We start from the raw sequence: 22,579 nt of genomic DNA, 5'->3' as shown, positions 1-22,579 counted from the left end.
TGGGAGGTAAATGATGTTGCGATGTAGAAATTCTTTTTAGGTTCCCTGCTCTTGGGGTCATTCGGAACAGGGAGTTGACAAGAAACTGCCAACATCTACAAGAGTATCTGATTTAGGCTATACAGACATGCATTGAAGGATGAGTGGGAAGGTGTTTGTGTTGTGCATGTCTCACACACGCTGACTGTATAGATTCAGGCTCTGTATATTCTCTTGAAACATGTGTGATAAAAACAATAATTTATCTTAAAAAATGGGTTTAAAAACCAGTGGCTTGAATTCAGTCACATTCAGTGATGCAGTCAACCCTAGTGGTTAATTTCCCAAATCAAGAGGAATGCTGTTTCTCAAATTGGAAGAGTACTTTTGAAAGACCACGATCATTTGGGAAGGCAATGCCAGCGCAGAAAGCCATGTGTTCTTGGGCTGCGCACCTGGAATTATCACCACGTTGGACGTTAGTGAATTTTACTAAGACAAATTTTTGTTTTCTTTTTAATTAGCCTTGAAAGAATCCTAGGTCAGAAAACTCTGGAGCAGAAAGGGCCTTAGATGTCAAGTCTGTCCCCCACTTTACAGATTGGGGGAGGGGCTGGAAGGGGAAGAGAGCCGAGCGCGGGCCCCTCCAGCCCTCCGAGGCAGAACTGGGACGGGACCCGGGGTCCTCTGGGTCGCAGCCCAGGGCTCTTCTCACCTGGGGGACCCAAAGATCAGAACGGCTGTACCCCATGCGTCTGGGACAGAAGCTGGAGAGGTGTGAATGCCGCTGAGATTTTCACACATTGGTTTCCGTGATGGGGACCGGGAGAAGTAAATGAAAATCTGCCGGTAAACCATCTTTTGGCAACTACCTTGCCTTATTCCCAGGGTGTAGCCAATGAGAACCCATTTGAAGGGATATGCTCAAAATGTAGGCGGCAGGGAGCAAAGGGGCACTCAGACCAGCAGAGCCCCGTTCTGCCCCGCGGACAGTTCGGACCTGCACACCCCCGGCGGTCGGAGGAAAGCCGGTAGCACTGCGCGGTCGCCTCTCTGCTCAGCCCGCGGGAAGGAGAGGGCTGCGGCGACGCAGGGCTGGGCTGGCTGCCTCGGACTCTATGATACGCTGTAGCTGTTGTAGTACGTGGCCGTGGCATCAGCCAGCACGGAGATAAGGCTGGTCTCTGTGGGGCCTGTTGATGTCACCTGGGAGACCGGGGCATGCCCACTGAGGGCCACAGCCCCTGCAGCAGAGTCTGGGTGGCCAGGAGTGTTCAAATACTGGTCGAACTCATTGCGATCCATGTCCCCCAGGAGTTCCACCTGGCTCAGCTGATCCAGGGCATCAAAGCCGGGGTGTTCGGGAGGGGGGGAGAGTTGGCCCAGGTGGGCGTGGAGGTTGGAGTGGAGAGGGTGGTAGGTGGCAGGGGAGTAATAGGCAGGAGACGGGGGACAGGCAGGTACAGTGGACATCATAGAGACGCCCGGGGACTGGCCGAGGGCCAGGGAGCCCAGGGGGTGGCCGCAGTGGAGGGGGCTGGGGGCGTACTCCGGGGAGTAAGTGGGCCCCGGCAGGTGGGAGATGCGGCGGGAGTGCGCATGCTCCTCCTGGCGAGGGGAGGAGAAGAAGGTCTGCTCTGGCTCCAGCACGTCCAGGGGCGACATTTCCGGGGGCGTGGGCAGCCCGTACGGGTAAGTGTCCACGCTGCCTGGGGTGCCGCCGCCGCCAGTTGGCCTCTCGTGGTAGCAGCCCGGCAGGCTGGGCAGGGCGGAGCCCGGGGAGTACTCACCCCTGTCCTCCTTCTCCCCTAGCGCCCCGCGGCCGCCGCCCCGCTTCTCGGGCAGAGCGTTCTGGTCCCGGGAGAGCGAGCTCAGGAGGAAGCCCGGGTCCACGCGCTTGCAGAGGCGCTTGGCCTGCTTCTTCCTGCGAGGCCGGTACTTGTAGTTGGGGTAGTCCTGCATGTGCTGCAGGCGCAGCCTCTCCGCCTCGTCCACGTAGGGCCTCTTCTGGGACAGCGTCAGCGCCTTCCACGACTTTCCTGCTCACACAAGTCAGAGAAGGCCACTTTCAGCATCTGCGCGGCTTGGGGAGGCCGGTGCACCTGTCTCAGACGCTCGTGCCTCCCAGCGTCCATACTCGCACACGCCGTCCGCCTCCATCCCCCATCCCACCTCCCACCCGCGGTTACCCGCCCTCTCCACAAAGGACACCACACTTTTCGCACCCAGATCTCGGCACTGTGAGGCCAAACCAATCTCTCCCGCTTGCATCCCGCAAAACCACTAACGCCAACTACGCACGATCACTTTCACCTCTCCTATAAAAGCCGTTAGATACCGCAAACGTGTAAACAATGCGGGATTCACAGTGAAAGGCCCACCGGACCCAATGTCAGATACACGATAAAAATATATAACGACCACACTGATCTGGGCTCTTTTTTACCCTAAGTGGACCAAGTCTAATCATTTGTGCATTTTAATGAAAACTCTCTGCCTTTGCTGATCACCGCTGCCTCTCAGCAAGTGATGCTGTATTTATGGCATAAATCCCACAGGCCTTCTTGTGAGGGAACTCAGGCTCAGTCCGTCATTTCACAGATTTAAGTAAATTACAGGATCTCACTTAGGGGAACAGACAGTTATCCCTCACATCTGAAGGTCAGTTAGGACCCTGCCATGTGAAGCCCATTGCCAGAATGCTCGCATCTGCCTGCAACATGCACAGGCGCAGGCGCACACATGCGTGCACACGCACACACATGCGTGCACACGCACACAGGTGCGCAAGCACACACACACGATAAGACTTCCTGCTCTCTACTTAATCAGTACCCTGTGACTGTGGCAGGGGGCAGTTGCTCGGTCACTGACTCTTCTTACAGAAGCAAATTCTTTGACTTCCCTGGGTCTCTTCTTTTCCTCACTATAAAACTTGTAGCCCACTGGTGCTAAAGTGCTGGTTTCACTTGGATTTTCTATTCATCCTTATTCCCTTCTGTGTTGTTTTGTAAATTGCTTTAGCATCTTTCTCTCATCTGTCAGTACATTCATTGCACATCCCACTGGCTGCTGGTTTTCTGAAGGTCATTTCTGGACCCTTACCTCCCTGGGTGAACTTGGGATTCTGCAACTTTGGAAGTCCCCCCCCCCACACACACACACCCGACTCTAATGTATCCTGAAGTTACCAATCCTACTAGCTTGGAGGTATGTACCCCCATCCCCACACCCTATAAAGGGCCACATGTCCCACCCAGAACCCTTGGCACAGGGCCCAGTACAGAGCTACGTATCCTGCCACCTCGGTACCTGCACTGGCCGAATCTGCATGCCTGGCCCTCAGAGGTCCCTGGAGGAGGGCGATTATTAAAGGGCGCACTACCATTGGGATGAAAGTTTACAACTATTGTGACAGAGTCATCAATTAATATAATTTAGCTGTCACTTAAAAGGGCAACTTGAAATGTGTCAGGAACTCTGGGTTTGGAGTTCGTCAGCAGTCTCTGTGGCTGAGACTGCAAAATTGTTGCAAGAGTCTCAAGATCCTGGTACACCCCACACCCTGTCTGTGGACTGAATATAAAATGTGACTCTAGTTTCTAAGTGTACATGGATGTCATAGTATTAATAAAATAGTCATTTTAAATGCCATTAAATGTATTAACTGTCTTTATGTGCCTTCTTATTCATAGTATCCTAAAAATAGTAGTGCTACTAGATGAAGTTTTTGATGTTAAAGATTGGAAAGCTTAGAGGCAAAAAAGTTGCCTAGGTTAAAAAGGAAAGGGCTGGGCAAGATCATGGGGTGGACGTGGATCATCCTGCTGCACCCCTATTAACAGGTGTAGAAAGTCCATATTTTTAAAAACCCCGACCCTAGGGCCAGGGGCTATGTGGTTAAGCAGGAAGTAATCAGTGTCTTCCCTGCAAAATGAATTATAACCTCTGGAAGCCTAAGTGCAAATCACCAACAGGGATCAGCTCACAAGAGGCATCTGTCAGGTAGGTCCTTTTGACTGCCTGCCCCCTGGGAAGCAGGCAGCCTCAGTCCCAAAAGGCTTCTTGGCCTGAGCTCCTCTCCCATCTCTGGCCTGGGCCTACAATGGAAACCTCACTCTCTCCTGGTCACAGGAGCTGCCCTTGAGCAAAAGGCACAGTGCCTGGGCCCACCAAAAAAAAATGTTGAGGGGCCCACAAAAAAAAAAAAGGTATTTTCGTTTCTTCAAAAACCTGAAGAAAAAAATGAACTTTCAGGTAAATGCTTTACTGTTGTATATATTAATATATTTGTCTTTATGCCCACACAGTATGAAATATAATTTTTAATATTTTTTATGAAGAAAGGGGCTCACTAAGACATTGACTTACCAGTGTGTCCTGGGCATTTCTAGCCAGGGGACTGGGCCATGGGTAGGAGACTTTTTGAAACCAGCAGCTTTGAAAGGGCATCTACACTGCAGGAAGAACCCTCTCTGCGGGCCTGTAGGTTTAGCCAGCAGAAAGGTGGGTGACAGCCCTCACTCCATGATTTGGAGCTCAGGAGGGAAAAGGAAAAAGGCTCAGTTCTGGGGGGGGGGTGCAGTTGGGGAGGGTCAGGCCAACCTCAGGTGACCACATAATTTCCCTTGTCCCACTGTGCTGACAAAATGCTTCAAAAGGTCCCACAACTTAAAATGAATAAAACCTCCGTGGAAGGGCAAAAAGGTTAGGAGTAGAGCGGAGTTGAAAGTACTCAGCTCCTGACGCGGGAAAGAAGAAACCCCAACGAAAACCGACTCCAACTCTAAATTTTCGGACGTGCCCTAAATCCTTTCTCTGGGCCCCTCCGGTCTGGCTCATCCCTGTCCCCAGGCCCGCTGTCCCTGCTGGGACTGCGTAGCAGCACTTGGAAAGTGACAGGCTCCAGGACAGACCTCACTGGACACCCTGAGCATCCCAATCACAGTATCTACACTCCCGAGATTGAGAAATACATTATCGAATCGAGCCTATTTGCGTACTTTTTGCTGTAGGTTTAATAAAGTTAAAGAAGGGATGCGTTCCCGCAAAGTCTCTCTTGACGAATATTCCTTAATAATATTTACAACCTCCTTCTGTGAGCGTGCCAGTGGCAAAGTTCAGGGAATGGTGTGTTTCCCGCTTCGGTGTTCCTAGCAAACACCGGTTCCACCCAGCCTCTGCGTTTCCGTCCTGACCTGTGTGCGCGCAGGTCCCGGTCGCCGGGCAACCGGGATCTAGCCGCTGTCGGCCCCGCCTGTCCCCTGGGACCCCAAACTCCGCTCCTGTTCCCGCGAGTGGGCTTCCTGGCCGGCCGCAGCGGGCCGCGCGGTTTCACTTTGGGCCTCGTCGAGGTGTCCCTGCTCTGAATCCCTGTCACTGCGCGCATACCCACGCTCGCACAGATGCCCAGCCTCGCTGGCACAGCGAACGCTAGCGCTCCCCGAGCATACCCACACGCCAGGTCCTACCTAGGCTCCCGCGCCCTCGCAGGACCCCCACCCCCGGTCCCTAGCCGCGAGCCCCGGGGGCCCGCCTCCGCCCGCGCCCCCGTCCCGCCGACCTCCCGGGGCGCCCAGCCCGCTCGCTCGCTTACTCACCCAGCATCTTGCTGAGCTCCGCGTTGTGCAGGTCCGGGTTCTGCACCGCCAGACGTTTCCTCTCGTCCTTGGCCCATACCATGAAGGCGTTCATGGGCCGCCGGATACGGCTCTCCGAGCCCTTGTCCCCCGGCCCGCGAGGGGCGGCCGGCGGCGACAGCCCATCCGACAGCTCGGCTTCCAGGGCCGGGCACTCGAGCCCCTCGGGCCACGGATAAGCTCCCAACAGCGTGGCCATGGCCTCACGGGGGTCCCCTCGCTTCGCCTCGCAGGGCAGGCGCTAACCCGGCCCTCGCACGGGTCGGGCGTCCAACTTGGCTGGCAGCCGCGGCCCGTCCCTTTATTTATCAGCTTCGGGCGGCCGCGTCCTCCAATGACTCTCGAAGGCGGCGCGGCCCCTCCCTCCGTTTCGGCGCGGGCCCACTCCCTGCGTCCTGGGCCACCGCGTCCCGGCTCCGACCTGCCAGGAGGGGGAGAGTGGAGGGAGGGCCACTTCCCCGTGCCCGCCCTGGCCCGCTCTCTGCCTCCCAGTCCCTCCGGGGAATCCGCGCCTGGCCGCCTCCGGTCCCGCCCGCTCTGGGTGCAGGTGTCGCAGAGCCCGGAGGCGGGCGCCGCCCGCAGTCCCCTCGCCCCGGAGCGGGAGCCAGACTCCAGTGCCCTGTCCCGACTGGCCGTGGCCTCTCCTAGCCCCACTCCACCAACTCCTCCCGCGCCTGGAATCCCCTGGAGAACCGAAGCCAAACAGGTTTCGCTAGGCCTGGCCGGGCGCGATAGACACTGGTCTGACCATGAATCCCCCCAGAGCAGCGTGTGAACCTTTCTGAAGAGAACATTCCTACTCTTTTTCTCAAGTGACCTGGGCTCCAACAATCTCGCTCCCAGCCAACTTTGGCGGCCAGAGACTGGCAAGGACTAGGAATGCACTCCGGATGGGGTTCTATGCAGTGCTCACCGAGCCCCTACTCCCCACCCCCGACGCCCCCGCAACTCCCAGGCTGTCCTGGGGGCTTGACTGCATTCTCAGTTCTCCTTTATTCACTCTGCCATCTGATTTCTCTCCTCTAACACCCTTATCTCCACACCGCGCTTGTCTCCGAAGTCCGCGGGGTCTCCAGCTCCCTGTCTCTAGCTCTTCTCTCAGGGAATTTCCTTCTGGTTGTATTTTCTTTTGTGTCCGTCCTGCTGTCCTGCTCCTCGGAGTAGAGTTGCTCCGGGCCCTCCCCTCCCGCGTTCCCGTAAGCCTTTCCGACTCCCCAGGTTAGAGCATGGCAGGTTCTGGGCCCGCGCTCAACTCGGAGGGCTGAGAGCTGGCAGCTGAGGGTAGTCTCTCCAAGATGCCAGCCCTCTGCCTCCAGGAGAGCTCACATGATCCCCTGCTTCCTGTGAGTAGGGCTGTCCTCCTGGCTCTTATGGCAGCATCGGCACACAGTAGGCCCTCAAGAACTGCCGAATAAGTGAATGAATAAGTGAGTGAGTAAATAAGGCTTAGACACACCCTACTGTATAAAACACGGCAATCATAAGGCTTGGTTAGATCCTGGAATTCAATCTACAAATATTTACTGAGCGCCATCCCTATTCAGGGCTTAGTAGAAGTGACCCTGAAAGGAGGTAGCATTGTGGGAGGACCCTCCTGGGGTCTGGAGTCAGGACCTGTCTTCAGTGTTTGATTACTTAATGTGTGACTCTGGGCAAGTCAGGTATCTCTCTAGGCCTTTTTACCTAAACCTAAAAGGAGGACAATGATAAGACTTGATCTCACAGGGCTGTTGTGAAGATCTGGTGAGATATGTTAAAGCTTAAACTCTGTATGATGCTTGATGTTAATACAACTCTAGATGTAAAGCCCTGTAAATTCTAAGACCAAATTTCAATGTCCTAGTGTGCACCGCGTTCATAAGTGCCTTGTGTGCAACATGCGCTCCCAGAAAGGCCCCACAGACCCCAAGGCAAGTGGATGGAGAAATGCAACTTCTCTGTTTTTAAGTCCCAATTTTAACCTATAGAACCCCAGATAATTTTCATCCCAGAATGGGCTTTACTCATAAAACAGATTGCTCAGTTCTCCTCTCCTTTCCCGGCAGGATCCAGCAGCAGCACCCTACACCCATGCGCTCCACACGCTACCCTCACAGGCCAGAGCTGATCAGCAAAAGGAGCAGGTGCTGGCTGGAAAGTGTGTGTACCGCAGCCAGGAGAGCATCCTGGAACCCGAGGTGGAGCAGAGGGGCTGGCTGGCGCCAGGGACAAGCGGGGAGCGGGTTGAACGGGGGGAGGGGAAGACGGAGGAGGGGAAGCAGAGAGAATGTTTCCACAGTCTAGGTGGACCCCGGGAAGCCTAGGCCATTTCCTATGTTGGACCCCTATGCCAGAAATTTCCTCAAGAAAAATCCCTGGGCCGGGGTACTCTAGGAACCGCGGGGCGCTAGGGCCGCGCCAGGGCGCGGGAGGGCACCTCATTGGGGTAAGGAAGGAAGGATAAGGGACCGCAACCGGGGGTTCGGGAGGAGGACCTGCGCTGCAGCCGTGGATCCCTGGACCCCTTCTAAGCCCACCGCCGCTGCAGGGCACAGACAGTGCTCGGACAGCCCAGAGGCCTCTAGGGGACAGCGCCCCCTTGCCGGCCGCGGACGTTCCCACTACAGCCCCCAGCTTCTGGCGCCCGGCCGGCGCGGTTCCACAGTAGAGAGCGCACGCAGTGGGGCCGCGCCCAGGCGCCAGGTTAAGAAGAGGCAAGGGACCCGGGGAGCGCAGAGCCGTCAAGTTGGATTCCAGAGCTCTTTAGCAAAGTTGGAGAAAATAGCGGGGGCGGGCGCAGAGAGGAGACAAGTTGTGATTGTTGTTTCCAATTGTTTAATTTCTTGCATTTCGTCTGGAGAGAGTGCACGAGACTGAGTCGTCCAGGACCTGGGCATTAACGGCCTCATGGCTCCATGGGCGCTGCCCTCAGCGTCTGAGCGATCTGCTCACGGGAACCTGGGCTCTTTTGCTCGCTCCATTCCTTCACTTCTTAACTTGCACCCGCGCATTGATTTACCTGGGCAACTTTATGCGAACGTGCCCTGCTGCAGGCGGTGCTAAGAGATGCGGGTCCCTGTGACTCCTCTGCCTCTCTGGTCACTGCGACCTTCAGTGTTCCGGAACTCCGAGTAGATCTCAAGTGTCCCCAAAGCCCGGGGCTGGGAGGGCTGAGCGAGAGGGCCAAGGCTGGCGATTCCCCTCCCCCCCCCACATCCCCCTCACCGCGCAACACTTGCTTGGAACCGCGCTGGGCACAGGACTGCAGCCAGTCGTCCGTAGAGGTTCCCCGCGGTGAATCCACAAGCAATTGAACCAAGAAGTCTCTCGAGTAGGGGCAATGGAGTGGGGTCCGCAGCGGGATGGGATGGGGGTTCCAGCAGATCCCGAAGTGCAGAGTCCGAGCAGCGGTCTGTGTGTGATGCCTCAGGGACACAGTGGACACCGCTCGAGTACCACGCAGCAGACCTGTCTGAACACAGACGCAAGTGAGCCTTACTTTCCCGTGTATATTGCGAGAACTGCGCTCTCTGCTCCCTCAAGTTACTTTTGCTTTTTTTCCTTCCTTTTCTTTTCCCTCCATCCCTATTTCCATGCTTCCCTCCCTCCCTCCTTCCCCTTCTTTCTCCTCTCCTCCCCACTTTCCCCTCTTTCTCTGCTCCTTCCCAGGTCTTTCTTTAGCTCTGTAGTTGAACATGCGTTTCCAGGAACACAGGACTTGAAGTCTGAAAGCCCGAGTGTAAATTGCTGCAACTTACTAGCGGTGTCATTTACTTGATCTCAGCCTCGGTTTCTTCATCTGTAAAATGGGGACAAAACCAGGATGAACAGATACAGTAGTTGTGAAATCACCTCCTATAAAGAACTGTGAAATGTTACAATGAATGAATGACATTCTAAATAAAATTAATAGGGTCGGGCCTTCAAAACGTTCCCCCTCAAGGAGCAGGAGTTTTCCTTATTCTATTCCAAACCTAAGAATTCTGGTGACTCTAGGAGAAGGGGAAGGAGGGGGATCAGGCGCCCGATCCCTGCTCTGATGGGGAGCTCCCGCACCAGAGCTCAGCATCTGGACCAAGCAGAGCCCTGAGCTGGTGGAACCCCAGCCACCAGCTTTCATCTCTGCAATGGTTTTACGTATGTGTTTGCTAGTACATTTCATCCCTCACACCAGGTGGGAGGTTGAAATCATCATCACCATCATCTTTGCTCACACTAATTTATGTACTTGATTGACAGACAGTCTTTGTAAAGGTCATTGGCTGACTCATCTGGGCCTCTACACAAACCCTCTTGGAAGCGGGCAGCCTGAGTGGTGTCATTAAGCCCTTTCCCCGATGACACAGAAGAGACTGCAGCTTGCAAGGGGCAGAGCAGAGACATGAACACACATCCCTTGCCTTCCTGCCTTTGTTCCCTGGTTGCAGGGCTCCCCGGGGTCAGCTCCCCGCTTCCCACCCTCAGCAGAGCCCCAGGCCCGAGAGAAGGGCTTCTAACCTGTTGCCGTGTCTCCCGCTGTCCTTGTGCCCTCTCTAGTTTGGTCCCTCCAAGTTCCACCAGAGCTTTCCTCATCCAAAGGGTGTTTGAAGTTCAAGGAAATGTGAAAAGCAAATGAGCAAACCCTGTTGGCCATGGGTGAGGTGCATGCTGGAGAGCCAAGAAACCTGCCCAGGCCTGCCGGCTCCCTCTCCCCCCACTCCTCACGCCTGGTCCAGCAACAAGAAACCCTGACTTCCCTCTAAGCAGCTGTACTCAGAGTTGCTCTTTTCTAACCCAGAGGAATCTCTTCATAGTCATTTAGGAGAAATTCATCAAGGTCCCTAATTTAGAATCATTTGGGTAGGTGGGATTAAACCACACAGCATGGATTTAAGATGTACCTGTAGGCTTAATGAGTGGCCTAGAAGTAGGCAGAGCACAATGAAACCCAGACAGAGCTTCACTGCATCTGAGGTTTAACTGCTTTTCCACGGGGCACTAGGGAAAGTAGACTAGGGTTTCCAAACTGCATTGTTCCTGAATGTGGGCAGTGTAGACCTCTTGCCAATATCAAAACCCCTTTGTAAGAAGGACTTAATACTAACAAAACACTGGGGTAGAGAAGCCCAAGTTTTCTTGGGATGGCCCAGGTCAGACTTCCCATGCACAAGAGAATCCCCCCTTCTACATAAAAGTGCTCATGTCTGGTTAATCGTGTCTGCCAACAAATGGTGGGAAGAACCCTGACTTGGAGCCAGAAGACGTAAGTCCAGTCCCATCGGCTACTACTGGCTGAACACATTCGATCCAGTCACCTAACCAATGCACAGGGTGGAGAGTCACGGGAGGCCCAGTGAAATGAAGGGCTTGCCCATGTTGTGTGCACTCTCCAGGGCAAGGCAGAGAGAAGCCAGTGCACATTCTGGGATTTGTGTTTGCTTCTCCCTAGCACTGACGGCTGGGAGAGTTCCAAGCCAAAGACACACCTTTTCTACATTAATTTTCTCCTACTCCACTCTGAACAATGACCAGTTTTTCTTCTGTAAGGGAGTATGTATGTAGGATTGCTGCACTGAAATGATCTCTATTTAATTAGTCAGAAGCTAGACTTTCAGACTTTAGATGGAAAAACCAACAAATTATAAGAAAAACTAACAGTTGGTTCAAGGGGGTATGTTTCTATCTCTTTATCCTATTGCCTATTCTTTCCAAATGCCTAAGAAGAAGGGAAACTGACTAGAAGTCATTTTTAAATAATACACAATGGAAATAGGAAGAAATGGGAATGAGTCTTTTCTTGGGCTATCTGTACACGAGTCTGATTTCTGGGTAAATAGTGGCAGGATCATGACTGACGTTGTGAGGTGATACTGATAGAGATCTTGTCGTGGAGAACTCAGTCATCAGCCAACAATTCTGTGAGAAACTAAGGATACATCTTGTTTGTTTAGCTTATGAGATTATCTTCATGGATGGGTTTCAACTTACCATTATTTATGTTTTGGTTTTTAATAAAGTATAATATGCCTATGGAGAAGTGTGCAGATGGTGACTTTGCTGGGATTTCACAAGGTGAACACACCTGCGTAAGTAGTGCTCTGATCATGAAACACAATTTTACTAGCCCTATTATTTTAAGGCATCCTACCACCACTAAATTGTAAGTTCCCTCAGGCAGGATTGAATATCATTCTGTTTTAAAATACAGTATATTAATAGAAAATTTGAGGTATAGCAAAGCCAACAGATCAGAAGACAACTGCCGTTGGAAAGCTAGTTACTCACAGTTCCCAAGAGGGCACTCTATACTCTTGGGGACATATGGGGAAGCATTGGAAGTGGGCAAAAGCCTTCACTGTGGTTTCCTCAGGAAGGCCAAGTGAGGAAGGGGTGAGCAGGCTTAGGATTGGCTAGTCTGAAGAATTTGGGTGGGTTCTGGAGTATAAGAGTTGTCCCTGGTTTTCTGGTACCTGGCCTTGAGGTGATTTGGGCAGGTGGATAGTGGCCCAGAGTGCGAGAGCTCCATAAAGGAGATGGTTGTGGGTGTGGGTTTGTATTTGAAAAGTGCACTAGCAGTTGAGTTGTTTACTATCTCTAGGGACTGGCTAGCCTTGGGAGGGGGAATCTTTCCAGAGTCAGCAAGGCCCCTGATGTCAAAGCATCAAGATATAGACAATAAAGGACTCTGTTAATACACAGTTATCTTTGACACTCCAGAGCCTAAAATAATATGTTGCAAATAGAGGGCACTCAGTGAAAGGGGAAAGACAGAAGAAAAGAGGAAGGGAAGGAGGGAGGGAGGGAGAGAGGGAGGGAGGGAGGGCAGTGGGAACAATGGGCAGTGGGTGGGTGGCTAGTTGGGCAAACAAGAGGGCTCACTTCCCACAAGCACTGAAGTGAGTTGCCCCTAACAACTCATGTGAACAGACTGCATTCAACAGCTCCTGGATTTATATTCAGATGGGATGTCTGAGCAGTCTTAGATGTCCCTTTATGAAGACTTCACTGGGAAACACACCCCTCACTCAACATATCCACTCAGACTACCTCTCTAAATGGGTCCTTGAATGATTTGCCCTGCATTTCCACTAGCATGTGACAGTGATCTAGGAAAGGATGCGATCCAGTTTTCTACTGCTCTGTGATTAACCCCCATCATGCTAGGCGACTCTGTGGTCAGGAATTTGGCTAGCATACAATGAGGGTGTCTGCTTCATAATGTTTGAGGTCTCAGCTGGAAAGACACGAATAACTGAAAGTAACTTGGTCAGGAGCTGGAACTATCTGGAAGTTTCTTCAGCCATGTGTCTGGCACCAGGGCTGGGGTCACTCAAAGGCTGGGTTAAGCTGAGACTGTTAACCAGAGTGTCTGTTCATGAATTTCCCACATTGTATTGGCTTCCTTTTAGCATGGTGGCCTCTGAGTAGACTTCTTAAATGTTAACTCCGCTCCAAGAATGAGAGTTCCCACAAACAAGGTGCATGGTATTTTTTGACTTTGGCCCAGAAGTCACATGGCATTACCTTTAACCAGCACTCTATTGGTCAAAGTGGTCACAAACCTGGCCAGATTTAAGGGGAGGGAACATAGATCCCCAAGTCTCAATATGGGAAATGTCAAAGAATTGTGGCATGCTTTGAAACCACTACGGGATGTGTGTATGTGTGAGATGATGGTGGTAACAACACCATAAATTTAAAACTCAAATAACTAACTCATAACAACACTCCTTCCCACCCCAAGGTCAAAGTCAAGGCAAAGAAGTATGTCACCCTTTTCTTCATGTCTTCTGCCCACATACATTATACAATGCCATTCCTTTAAAAGGTTTTTCAAAGTTTCCCCAAAGAAAATAATAGAAATATGGTAACAATAATTTCATTTTTAAGATGGAGAATGCTGAGGCATAAGGTGTATTAGAGCCATAAAACAATTTAAAGGATGCTACTGGGTCTGGATATTGAAATTGCATTTGAAAAAAAGCTTAATGAGTTTTAGATCCACATTTGGACTGAAATTTGTACAGTTTTATTGGAAGCGGTGGTTGGGCTATTTGGCAAGAATTGAAGTACAGGTAGGGAAAATGGTTTCCAAGGTCTTCTTCAGCTGGGTTTTTAAATGTCATCATCACTATATCTAGTCAACATAATGTTTGGAGTACAACTAATAACAGTCTTGTTTACTTATAGAAACAGATATTTTACCTATTTATTTTTAGCTGCTTATTTAAAAAAATAATTTAAAGTGCTATTACAGATCACATCCCATTTCATTTCCAAACATCCTACAAGGAAAGCAAGGAACACAAATTATTTTTTTAAGATTTTATTTATTTATTTGATAGAGAGAGAGGGAACACAACCATGGGGGAGCTGGAGAGGGAGAAGCAGGCCTCCTGCCGAGCAGGGAGCCCAATGCGGGGCTCAATCCCAGGACCCTGGGATCATGACCTGAGCTGAAGGCAGACGCCTAACGACTGAGCCATCCAGGTGCCCCAGGAACACATGTTATTAATACCCTAGTTTTGTAGATGAGCAGGTAAGGTTCAGACATTAAATGACAACTAGTGAGTGGCAGAATGGGTAAAATGACTCAGCCCAAGGCTCTCTCAAGAAGACCCATTCATTGCTAGTTCTCCACAAGATGTAGGGCTCAAATGAAATGAGGCTGTCTGTATCTAAACCAAACAATACAATGTGTAAGAAAGTAAACTTTAAATTACAGAAACTTCCACTTCTGCCCATGATGGAGAAACAGGGATTAGATTTATCTTCCCACCTTAAACCACTACAAAACTAGATGAAACCTATAAAACAAAAGTTTTCAGACATTGTACACAGACAGTGTGGAACAATAATCCCAGAAAAGATAAATTAACAAGGTGAACTCAGTAAGTTCCCCTGCTCACTGTCTGGAGAAAGCTTCCAGACCATAGCGCAGGGAAGAGAAACTGAAACAAAGACCAGGGGTTTTGCTGTGTCAAGGAGACAATGTTCTGAGCTCAGGGAGGACAAAGCAAAGAAGAGACTGCACAGAGGAAGAGCCTCAAAGATTTGCAGAAAGGTCTCCTTGCTCTTTGCCTGAGTACTCATCTGCACATGTATGTGAAAAAATACTAAGGCTATGTGGGAAAAAATCTGGAAAAAAGTAGGAGGAATAATCTGAGTTCACATGGGGCCAGAAAGCGTTCCTGTTCCCACTGGCCAAGGTGTTAAGATCTCTTAATACATGGGGCATCAGGTATTGTCCTCAGAAGAGTATTTTCTCATAAAAAAACTACAACTCATAACCAGGATAAAAACGACCAACAATAGAAATAGAAACAGAAATGATAATGGAGCTAGCAGATAAGGATATTAAAAGAGCTATTTTAAATATATTCCATATGTTCAAGAAGATAAGGGAAAACAAAAATATGGTGGGGAGAGAAATAAAAGATCTAAAAAGACTCAAATCAAAATTTTAAAGGTGAAATATACAAAATTTGGAATACAAAATATACTAGCTAAGATTAACATCAGATTAGATATTACAGAAGAAAATATTAGTGAACAAGAGACAAACTATCCACAATGAAAAGCAGAGAGAAGAATTACTGAAAATAGAGAAGCAACAACCTGTGAGACAATATTGAGTGGCCTACCATAAAAGCAACTGAAGTCCCAGAAGTAAAGGAGATATTAAAATCCATATATGAGAAAATTATGGCTAAAAAGTTTGCAAAGTTAATGGAAACTATAAATCCACTGTTTCAAAAAGATCAACATTCTTCAACCAGAAGAAACATAAAGAAATCACAAATAGACACACCATAGTTAAACTTCTGAAAATCTTAAAAGCAACCAGAGTTAAAAGGACACATAACTATAGAAGAACAAAGATAAGAATTACAGAAGACTCCATGCTTGAAACTATGCAATCCAGAAGACAATGGAAAAACATTTTTTTTAAAGTGCTAAAAGAAAGTTTTTAAAATCTTCAACCTATAATTCTATATCCAGCCAAAATGCCCTTTAAAATGAAAGCAAAATAAAGACTTTTCACACAGGCAGAAGCTTACTGAATTCATTATCAGTAGGCTGGCACTATAAAAAATTCTGAAGGAAGTCCTTCAGGCAAAGGGAAGTGATACCAGATGGAAATTTGGATACACATGAAGGAATGATAATATATAGGTAAATATAAAATATATTTTTTCTATTTTAAAAACCTCCTTAAAAGATAATTGATTCTTTAAAGCAAAAAAAATAGCAATATATTATGGCACTTTAACATTTGTAGAAATAAAATGTTATGACAGTAGCCCCAAGGCCATGAGGAGGGAGATGAAAATATACTGTTGTGATGTTCTTATTCTATATGTGAGGTGATAACATTATTTAATGGTAGACTGATCAATTAAAGATACATATTGTAAACTCTACAGCAATCACTTTTTAAAAAAAGGGGCAAATAGACTTATTGTTGATAAAATTGTATCATAAGAACTTCAATTAATCTAATTTATCCAAGACATGAAAGGAGGAAAAAAGAGAAAGAACAGATGGGACAAAGAGAAAACATATAGTAAGTTATTAGATTAAAACCCAACCATATTGATAACTGCATCAAGCAATTATGGCCTAAATACTCCATTTAAATGGAAAATATTGTCAGATTGGAAAAAGAAGCCAGGCTAACCATATGGTGCCTGTAAGAAATTCACTTTAGACACAAATACACAGATAGCATGGCAATTCTAGTTTCCCGTCTGGCATGTAAGGAGCCTGGAAATCATCAATCCCATTCTAACAATAAGAGAAAAGATAAACTGAAATTCAACAACTCTTCTTAGATCCATCAGAGAATTGAGGTAATGAAAGGTCATGAATATGAGATAATAAAAAAATATATTGGTCTCTGTCCCTGGTTCCTAGGACCGAGCTCCTGAAACCCTTGAAATTTCCTAATAAGAGCACTAGGAGGATCTTTTGTCCTTTTGAAGTGACTCTGGGTGGGTATTTGGATGGCTCCTGGATGGGAGCTGTTCACCAGAAGGATCAGGTTTGGAATTGGAATTTTCAGCCCCACTCCCTACTTCCCCAAAGAGGGTAGAGGGGCTGGAAATGGAGTTAATAATTGATCCTATCTACATGAGAAAGCCTTCATAAAATCCCGAAAGTATGACATCCGGAGAGTTTCCAGGTGGGTGAACACAGACACATCAGGAGGCTGGCATACCCCAACTCCCCAGGGATAGAAGCTCCTGTGCTCAGGACCCTCCCACACCTTGCCCTATCTACCTCTTTATGGGGCTGTTCATCTGTATCCTTTATCAAATCCTTTAATAAACTGGTAAATGTAAGGGTTTTCCTGAGATCTATGAGTCACTCTAGCAAATTGGTGGAACCCAAGGAGGGGGTCATTGGAACCTCTGATCTATAATCAGTTGTTCAGAAGCATAGGTGATAAGCTGGGGTTGCAACTGGCACTTGAAGTGTGTTGCACATGGGGGGGGGAGCGTCTTGTGGGACTGGGCCCTTAACCTGTGGGATCTGATGCTATCTCTGGGTAGATAATGTCAGAATTGAGGTAAATTATAGGACAGTCAACAGGTATTTCAGAGAATTGCTTGGCGTCGTAGAGAATTTCCACACATTTGGTGACCAGAAGTGAAGTTCTTTGTGTGAGTAGTAAGGGAGACTCATAGGGAAGAAACATACAGTAGGGAAGAACTATTTTTATCCCCCTATACAGAAGGAAGAAAATAGGTTTTTCCAAACACAAGGCTAACTGCTGTCCCCAAGATTGGAGAGCCAGATAGGTGGATACAAAGAATCACAACTTTCCAAAGCAGAAACCCATGAGGAGAAACCTTCACAGGGACCAGTACCAGGTTCCTTTTACTCAGTACATCATACCTGGTTTTCAAGAAAAAAAAAAAATCATACTAGAAAGCAAAGAACATTGAAGAGACAGAGTGAGCATCAGAACCAAACTCAGATATGACAGGGATGTTGGAATTATCAGACTGGGAATTTAAAATAACTATGATTAATATGCTAGGTGCTCTAGTGAAAAAAGTGGACAACATGCAAGAACAGATAAGTAATGTAAACAGAGAGATGGGAATCATAAGAAAATATTAAAAAAGTGTTCAAAATCCAAGCACTATAACAGAATTGAAGAATGCTTTTGATGGGTTCATTAGTAGACTGGATACAACTAAGCAAAGAATCAGTGAGCTTGAGGATATGTCAATAGAAACTCCCCAAACTGAAAAGCAAAGAGAAAAAAAATGGAACAGAATATTCAAGAACTTGTGGGACAACTACAAAAGGTATAGCATATGTGTAAGGGAATTACACATTTTCTCAGATAGCAGAATAAGAAGACAGAGAAAAAGGAAGAGAAGAAATATTTGAAGCAATAATGACCAAGAATTTCCTAAGCCACATATTCAGCAAACTCAGAGAACACCAGGAAGGATTAATGCCAAAAAAATCTATACCTAGGCATATCATATTCAAACTGCAGAAAAAAATCCTGACAGAAGCCAGAGAAAAATGCCTTACCTATAGAGGAGCAAGGATAAAAATTACATTAGACTTCTCTTTAGAAATCATTCAAGCAGGAAGAGTGGAGGAAATGGTCCGAGTTTTCCATATCCTCATTACACTTGTTACTTTGTTTTTTGTTTTTGTTTTCCTTTTCATGACACCATCTTAGTGGGTGTGAAATAGTTTCTTGTAGTTCTAACTCACATTTCCCTTAACCCACATTTTCTTACTTATTGGCTATTTGCTTATCTTCTTTGTGAAGAAATATATATTCAAGTCCTTTGGTCATTTTTTTAAAAGATTTTATTCATTCATTCATTTATTTTAGAGAGAGAGAGAGAGGGTGGGGAAGGGCAGAGGGGGAGGGAGAGAGACAAGCAGATTTCACGGTGAGCATGGAGCTGACACAGGGCTCGATCTCATGACCCTGAGATCATGACCTGAGCTGAAATCAAGAGTCAGAGACTTAACCAACTGGGCCACCCAGGAGCCCCTCCTTTGAGCATTTTTAAATAGAGTTGTGTTTTGTTGTTGAGTTGTAGGATCTCTGGATATATTCTGGGTATCAATTCCTTATCAGATATATTATTTGCAAATATTTTCTCCCAGTTCATGAGTTTCATTTTCATAATGTTCTTTCAGACAAATTTTTAAAAATTTTTGATGAAGCCCAACTTATCTATTTTCTCTTTTGTTGCCTATACTTGGGATGTCATATCCAAGATATCACTGTCAAATCCAATGTCATGAATTTTCCCCCTATGTTTTCTTTCTAAGAGTTTTAGCCCTACATTTAGGTCTTTGATCCACTTTGTTAATTTTTATGTATGGTGTAAGGCAAGGGTCCAACTTTACTTTTGTGCATGTGAATATCCAGTTTTTTTCAACACCATTTGTTGAAAAGACTGCCCTTTCCCCCATTGGTCTTGGCACCCTTGTCAAAAATCATTTGGCCAGAGGCGCCTAGGTGGTCAAACGGTTAAGCATCTGACTTCAGCTCAGGTCATGATCTTGGGGTCCTGGGATGGTGCCCCGCCTTGGGCTCCCAGCTCAGCGGGTAGTTTGATTCTCTCTCTGCCCCTCCCCTTGCTCGTGCTCTCTTTCAAATAAATAAAATCTTTAAAAAAATCGTTTGGCCATACACGTAAGCATTTATTTCTAGGCTCTCTATTCCATTGGTTTATTTATCTGTCTTTATGCCAGTACCACAGTATTTTAGTTACCACAGCTTTGTAGCAAGTTTTGAAAGCAGGAAATGTGAGACTTCCAACTTTTTGTTGTTGTTGTTGTTAAGATTTGTTTGACTATTTGAGTCCCTTGGGGTTTCATATGAATTTTAGGATGGATTTTTCTATTTCTGCATAAATCTGTCATTAGAATTTAATCAGGATTTCATTGAATCTGTAGATTGTTTGGATAGTATTAACATCTTAAAAATATTAAGATTCCATAAACATGGAATGTCTTTCCATTTATTTGTCTTCCTTAATTTCTTTCAGTAATATTTTGTAGTTTTCAGTATACTTAACCCAGCCTCCTAGGTTAAGTTTACTCCTATTTTATTTTATTTTATTTTATTTTATTTTATTTTATTTTATTTTATTTTATGCTATCTTAAATGAAAATTTTCCCTTAACTTCCTCTTTGGATTGTTCATTGTTACTGTATAGAAACCAACTGATTTTTGTGTGTTGATTTTGCATCCTGCAACTTTGTTGAGTTTGTTTATTTTAAGTTTTTTAAAATACTGTAATCTTTAAGGTTTTTCTACATGTAAGATCCTGTCACTGTGAACAGAGATAGTTTTACTTCTTCCTTTGAATTTTGGATAACGTTTTATTTTTGTTTTTTTGCCTAATTGCTGTATTATGTCCAGTCCTATGCTGAATAGAAATGACGAGAGTGATAGTTAAGAGACCAAACTGAGGGTTGATGGAGGGGAGGTGGGCAGGGTGATAGGTTAAGTGGGTGATGGGTTTTAAGGAGGGCACTTGTTGGGATGAGCGCTGGGCTTATATGTAAGTGATTAATCATTAACTTCTACTCCTGAAACCAATACTACACTATATGTTAACTAACTTGAATTTAAATAAAATTTTCAGAAAAAGAATAAAAGAGAAGAAAAAAGAAATGGTGAGAGTGGACATCATTGAATTGTTCCTGATATTAGAGGAAAAGCATTTAGGCCTTTCTCCATTGACCATGATGCTGGTTGTGGCTTTTTCACATATGGCCTTAAGTATGTTGAGGTAGTTCCTTTCTATTCTTCATTGGTTGAGTGTTTTTACCATGAAAGAGTGTTGAATTGTATCAGATTTTTTTTTAATCAGTTGAGATGATGGCATGGGTTTTCTTCCCCTTCATTCTGTTAATTATGTGTATTACATTGATTTTGTAAGTTGAATAATTGCATTTCAGGAATAAGTCCCACTTGGATTATTGTGTAATCCTTTTAATATGCTGCTGAATTCAGTTTGCTGGTATTTTGTTGAGTACTTTGCACCTATATTCAGAAGGGGTATTAGTCTGTAGTTACCTTGTGTCTGTTTTGTGTCTGTCTGGCCTCACAGAATAAGTTTGGAAGTGTTTCCCCATCTTCAATCTTTAGAAGAGTTTGAAAAAAATTGGTATTAATTTTTTAAATGTTTGATAGAATTCACCTGTGAAGCCATCTCTCCCAGGCTTTTCTTGGGAGATTTTTGGTTACTGATTCAATCTCCCTTATAGCTCTATTTGCATTTTTCTATTTCTTCATCTTTCAGTCTTGGTAATTTGTGTGTTCCTAGGAATTTGTTCATTTCATCTAGGTTATCCAATTTGTTGGCATACAATTTTTCATGGTACTTTCTTATAAGAGAATATTTATATATAATCCCTTTTATTTCTGTAAAGTTGGTCGCAGTGTCCTCTCTTTTACTTCTGATTTTAGTTATTTGAATCCTCTCATGCATATGTGCTCTCTTTCTATTAGTCAATCTAGTTAAAGACATGCCAATTTTGTTCATCTTTAATGAAAACTGGTCTTGTTGGTGCTCTCTACTGTTTTTCTATTACCTACTTTACTTATCTCTGCTCCAATCTTTACTATTTTCTTCCTTCTAGCTTTGGGTTTAGTTTGTTCTTCTTTTTCCTACACTTAGTTCCTTAAGGTGTAGAATTAGATTGTTGATTTGAGACTTTTTTCTTTTATAATGTAAGCATTTACAGCCATAATTTTCCTGCTTAGTATGGCTTTCTTTGACTGTATCTGATAAGTTTTGGTATGTTGTGTCTTAACTTCTGTTTGTCTCAAGATATATTCTAAATTGCCTTATGAGTTCTTCCTGGACTCACTGATTGTTTAAGAATGTATTGTTTAGTTTCCACATATTTGTGAATTTACTAGTTTTTCTTCTGTTGATTTCTAGTTTCATTCTATTGTGATTGACAAAGATATGTTGTAGGATTTCAGTTTTCTTAACTTTATTAAGATTTGTTTTGTGGCTTAGTATATGGTCTTTCCCAGAGAATGTTCCTTAAGTACTTGAGAAAAATGCATATTCTGTTGTTGTTGTGGGGGGGTGATCTGTATATGTCTGTTAGGTCCAATTGGTCTATAGTTTTATTCCAGTCCTCTGTTTCTTTATTGGTCTTCAGTCTGGCTACTCTGGCCATTATTGAAATTGGAGTATTGAAGTCTCCTACTAGTATTGTACAGCTACCTACTTCTCCTTTCAATCCTGTCAATATTTGTTTCAAATATTTTGGAGCTCTGATGTTTGGTTTGGATATATTATTATAATTGTTGTATCTTCTTGGTGAATTGACCACTCAGTATATAATATCCTTGTCTCTTGTAAATTTTTGACTTAAGGTCTATTTTGTCTGATATTAGTATAGCTCCCCTGCTCTCTTTTAGTTACTATTTTCACGACATATCTTTTACCATCCTTTCCCTGTCAACCTATGATCCTTAGATGTAAAGTGCATCTTTTATAGACAGTGTATAGTTTTGGTGTGTGTATCCACTCTGCCATTCTGTCTTTTGATTGAGGAGTTCAACCCATTTATAGTTAAATTACCAATATGGAAGCACTTACTTTTGATATTTAAAAAATGTTCTGTATGCTTATAGCTTTTTTTGTCCTTCATTTCCTCCATTACCACTTTCCTTTGTGTTCAGTTGACTTTTTGTAGTGACACATTTTGATTCTCATTTCCTTTTTGTATATTCTTTAGATAGTTTCTCTGTGGTTACCATGAGGATGATATTCATCCTAAAGTCATTACAATCTACCCTGAATTGATAGCAACTTAATTTCAATCACATACAAAAACTCTATTCCTTTACAGCTCTGCTCTCCCCAACTCTGTTATTGATGTCACAACTTATATCCTTATATGTTGTATAACCACTAACATAAGTTTATATTTCTTTGTCTTTTAAATACTGCAGAAAATGAAGATTAGAGTTACAAATCAAA

The 22,579-nt window shown here is 45.8% G+C and overlaps 1 protein-coding gene and 1 long non-coding RNA gene across 2 annotated transcripts; both read right to left on the bottom strand.

Moving 5' to 3' along the window:
• Positions 1-480: 480 nt before the first annotated feature.
• Positions 481-5,971, bottom strand: SOX7 (SRY-box transcription factor 7). The gene is made up of 2 exons (XM_025874189.2): positions 5,580-5,971; positions 481-2,018 (listed from the first exon to the last, which is right to left on the bottom strand). The coding sequence occupies exons 1-2, from the start codon at positions 5,815-5,817 to the stop codon at positions 1,096-1,098; spliced, it is 1,161 nt and encodes a 386-aa protein (XP_025729974.1). The 5' UTR covers positions 5,818-5,971; the 3' UTR covers positions 481-1,095.
• A 2,452-nt stretch (positions 5,972-8,423) lies between these two features.
• On the bottom strand, positions 8,424-10,837 carry LOC141372682 (uncharacterized). The gene is made up of 3 exons (XR_012378097.1): positions 10,095-10,837; positions 9,356-9,396; positions 8,424-9,069 (listed from the first exon to the last, which is right to left on the bottom strand). It is a non-coding gene; the product is annotated as an uncharacterized lncRNA (long non-coding RNA).
• Between the last annotated feature and the right edge of the window lie 11,742 nt (positions 10,838-22,579).

Source organism: Callorhinus ursinus, unplaced genomic scaffold, assembly GCF_003265705.2.
Source record: "Callorhinus ursinus isolate GAN/ISIS: 27379988/994484 unplaced genomic scaffold, GSC_fseal_2.0 scaffold4, whole genome shotgun sequence".
Classification (NCBI taxonomy): domain Eukaryota; kingdom Metazoa; phylum Chordata; class Mammalia; order Carnivora; family Otariidae; genus Callorhinus; species Callorhinus ursinus.
The sequence above is the reverse complement of the archived record's forward strand: the minus strand, read 5'-3'. Positions and strand labels throughout refer to the sequence as shown.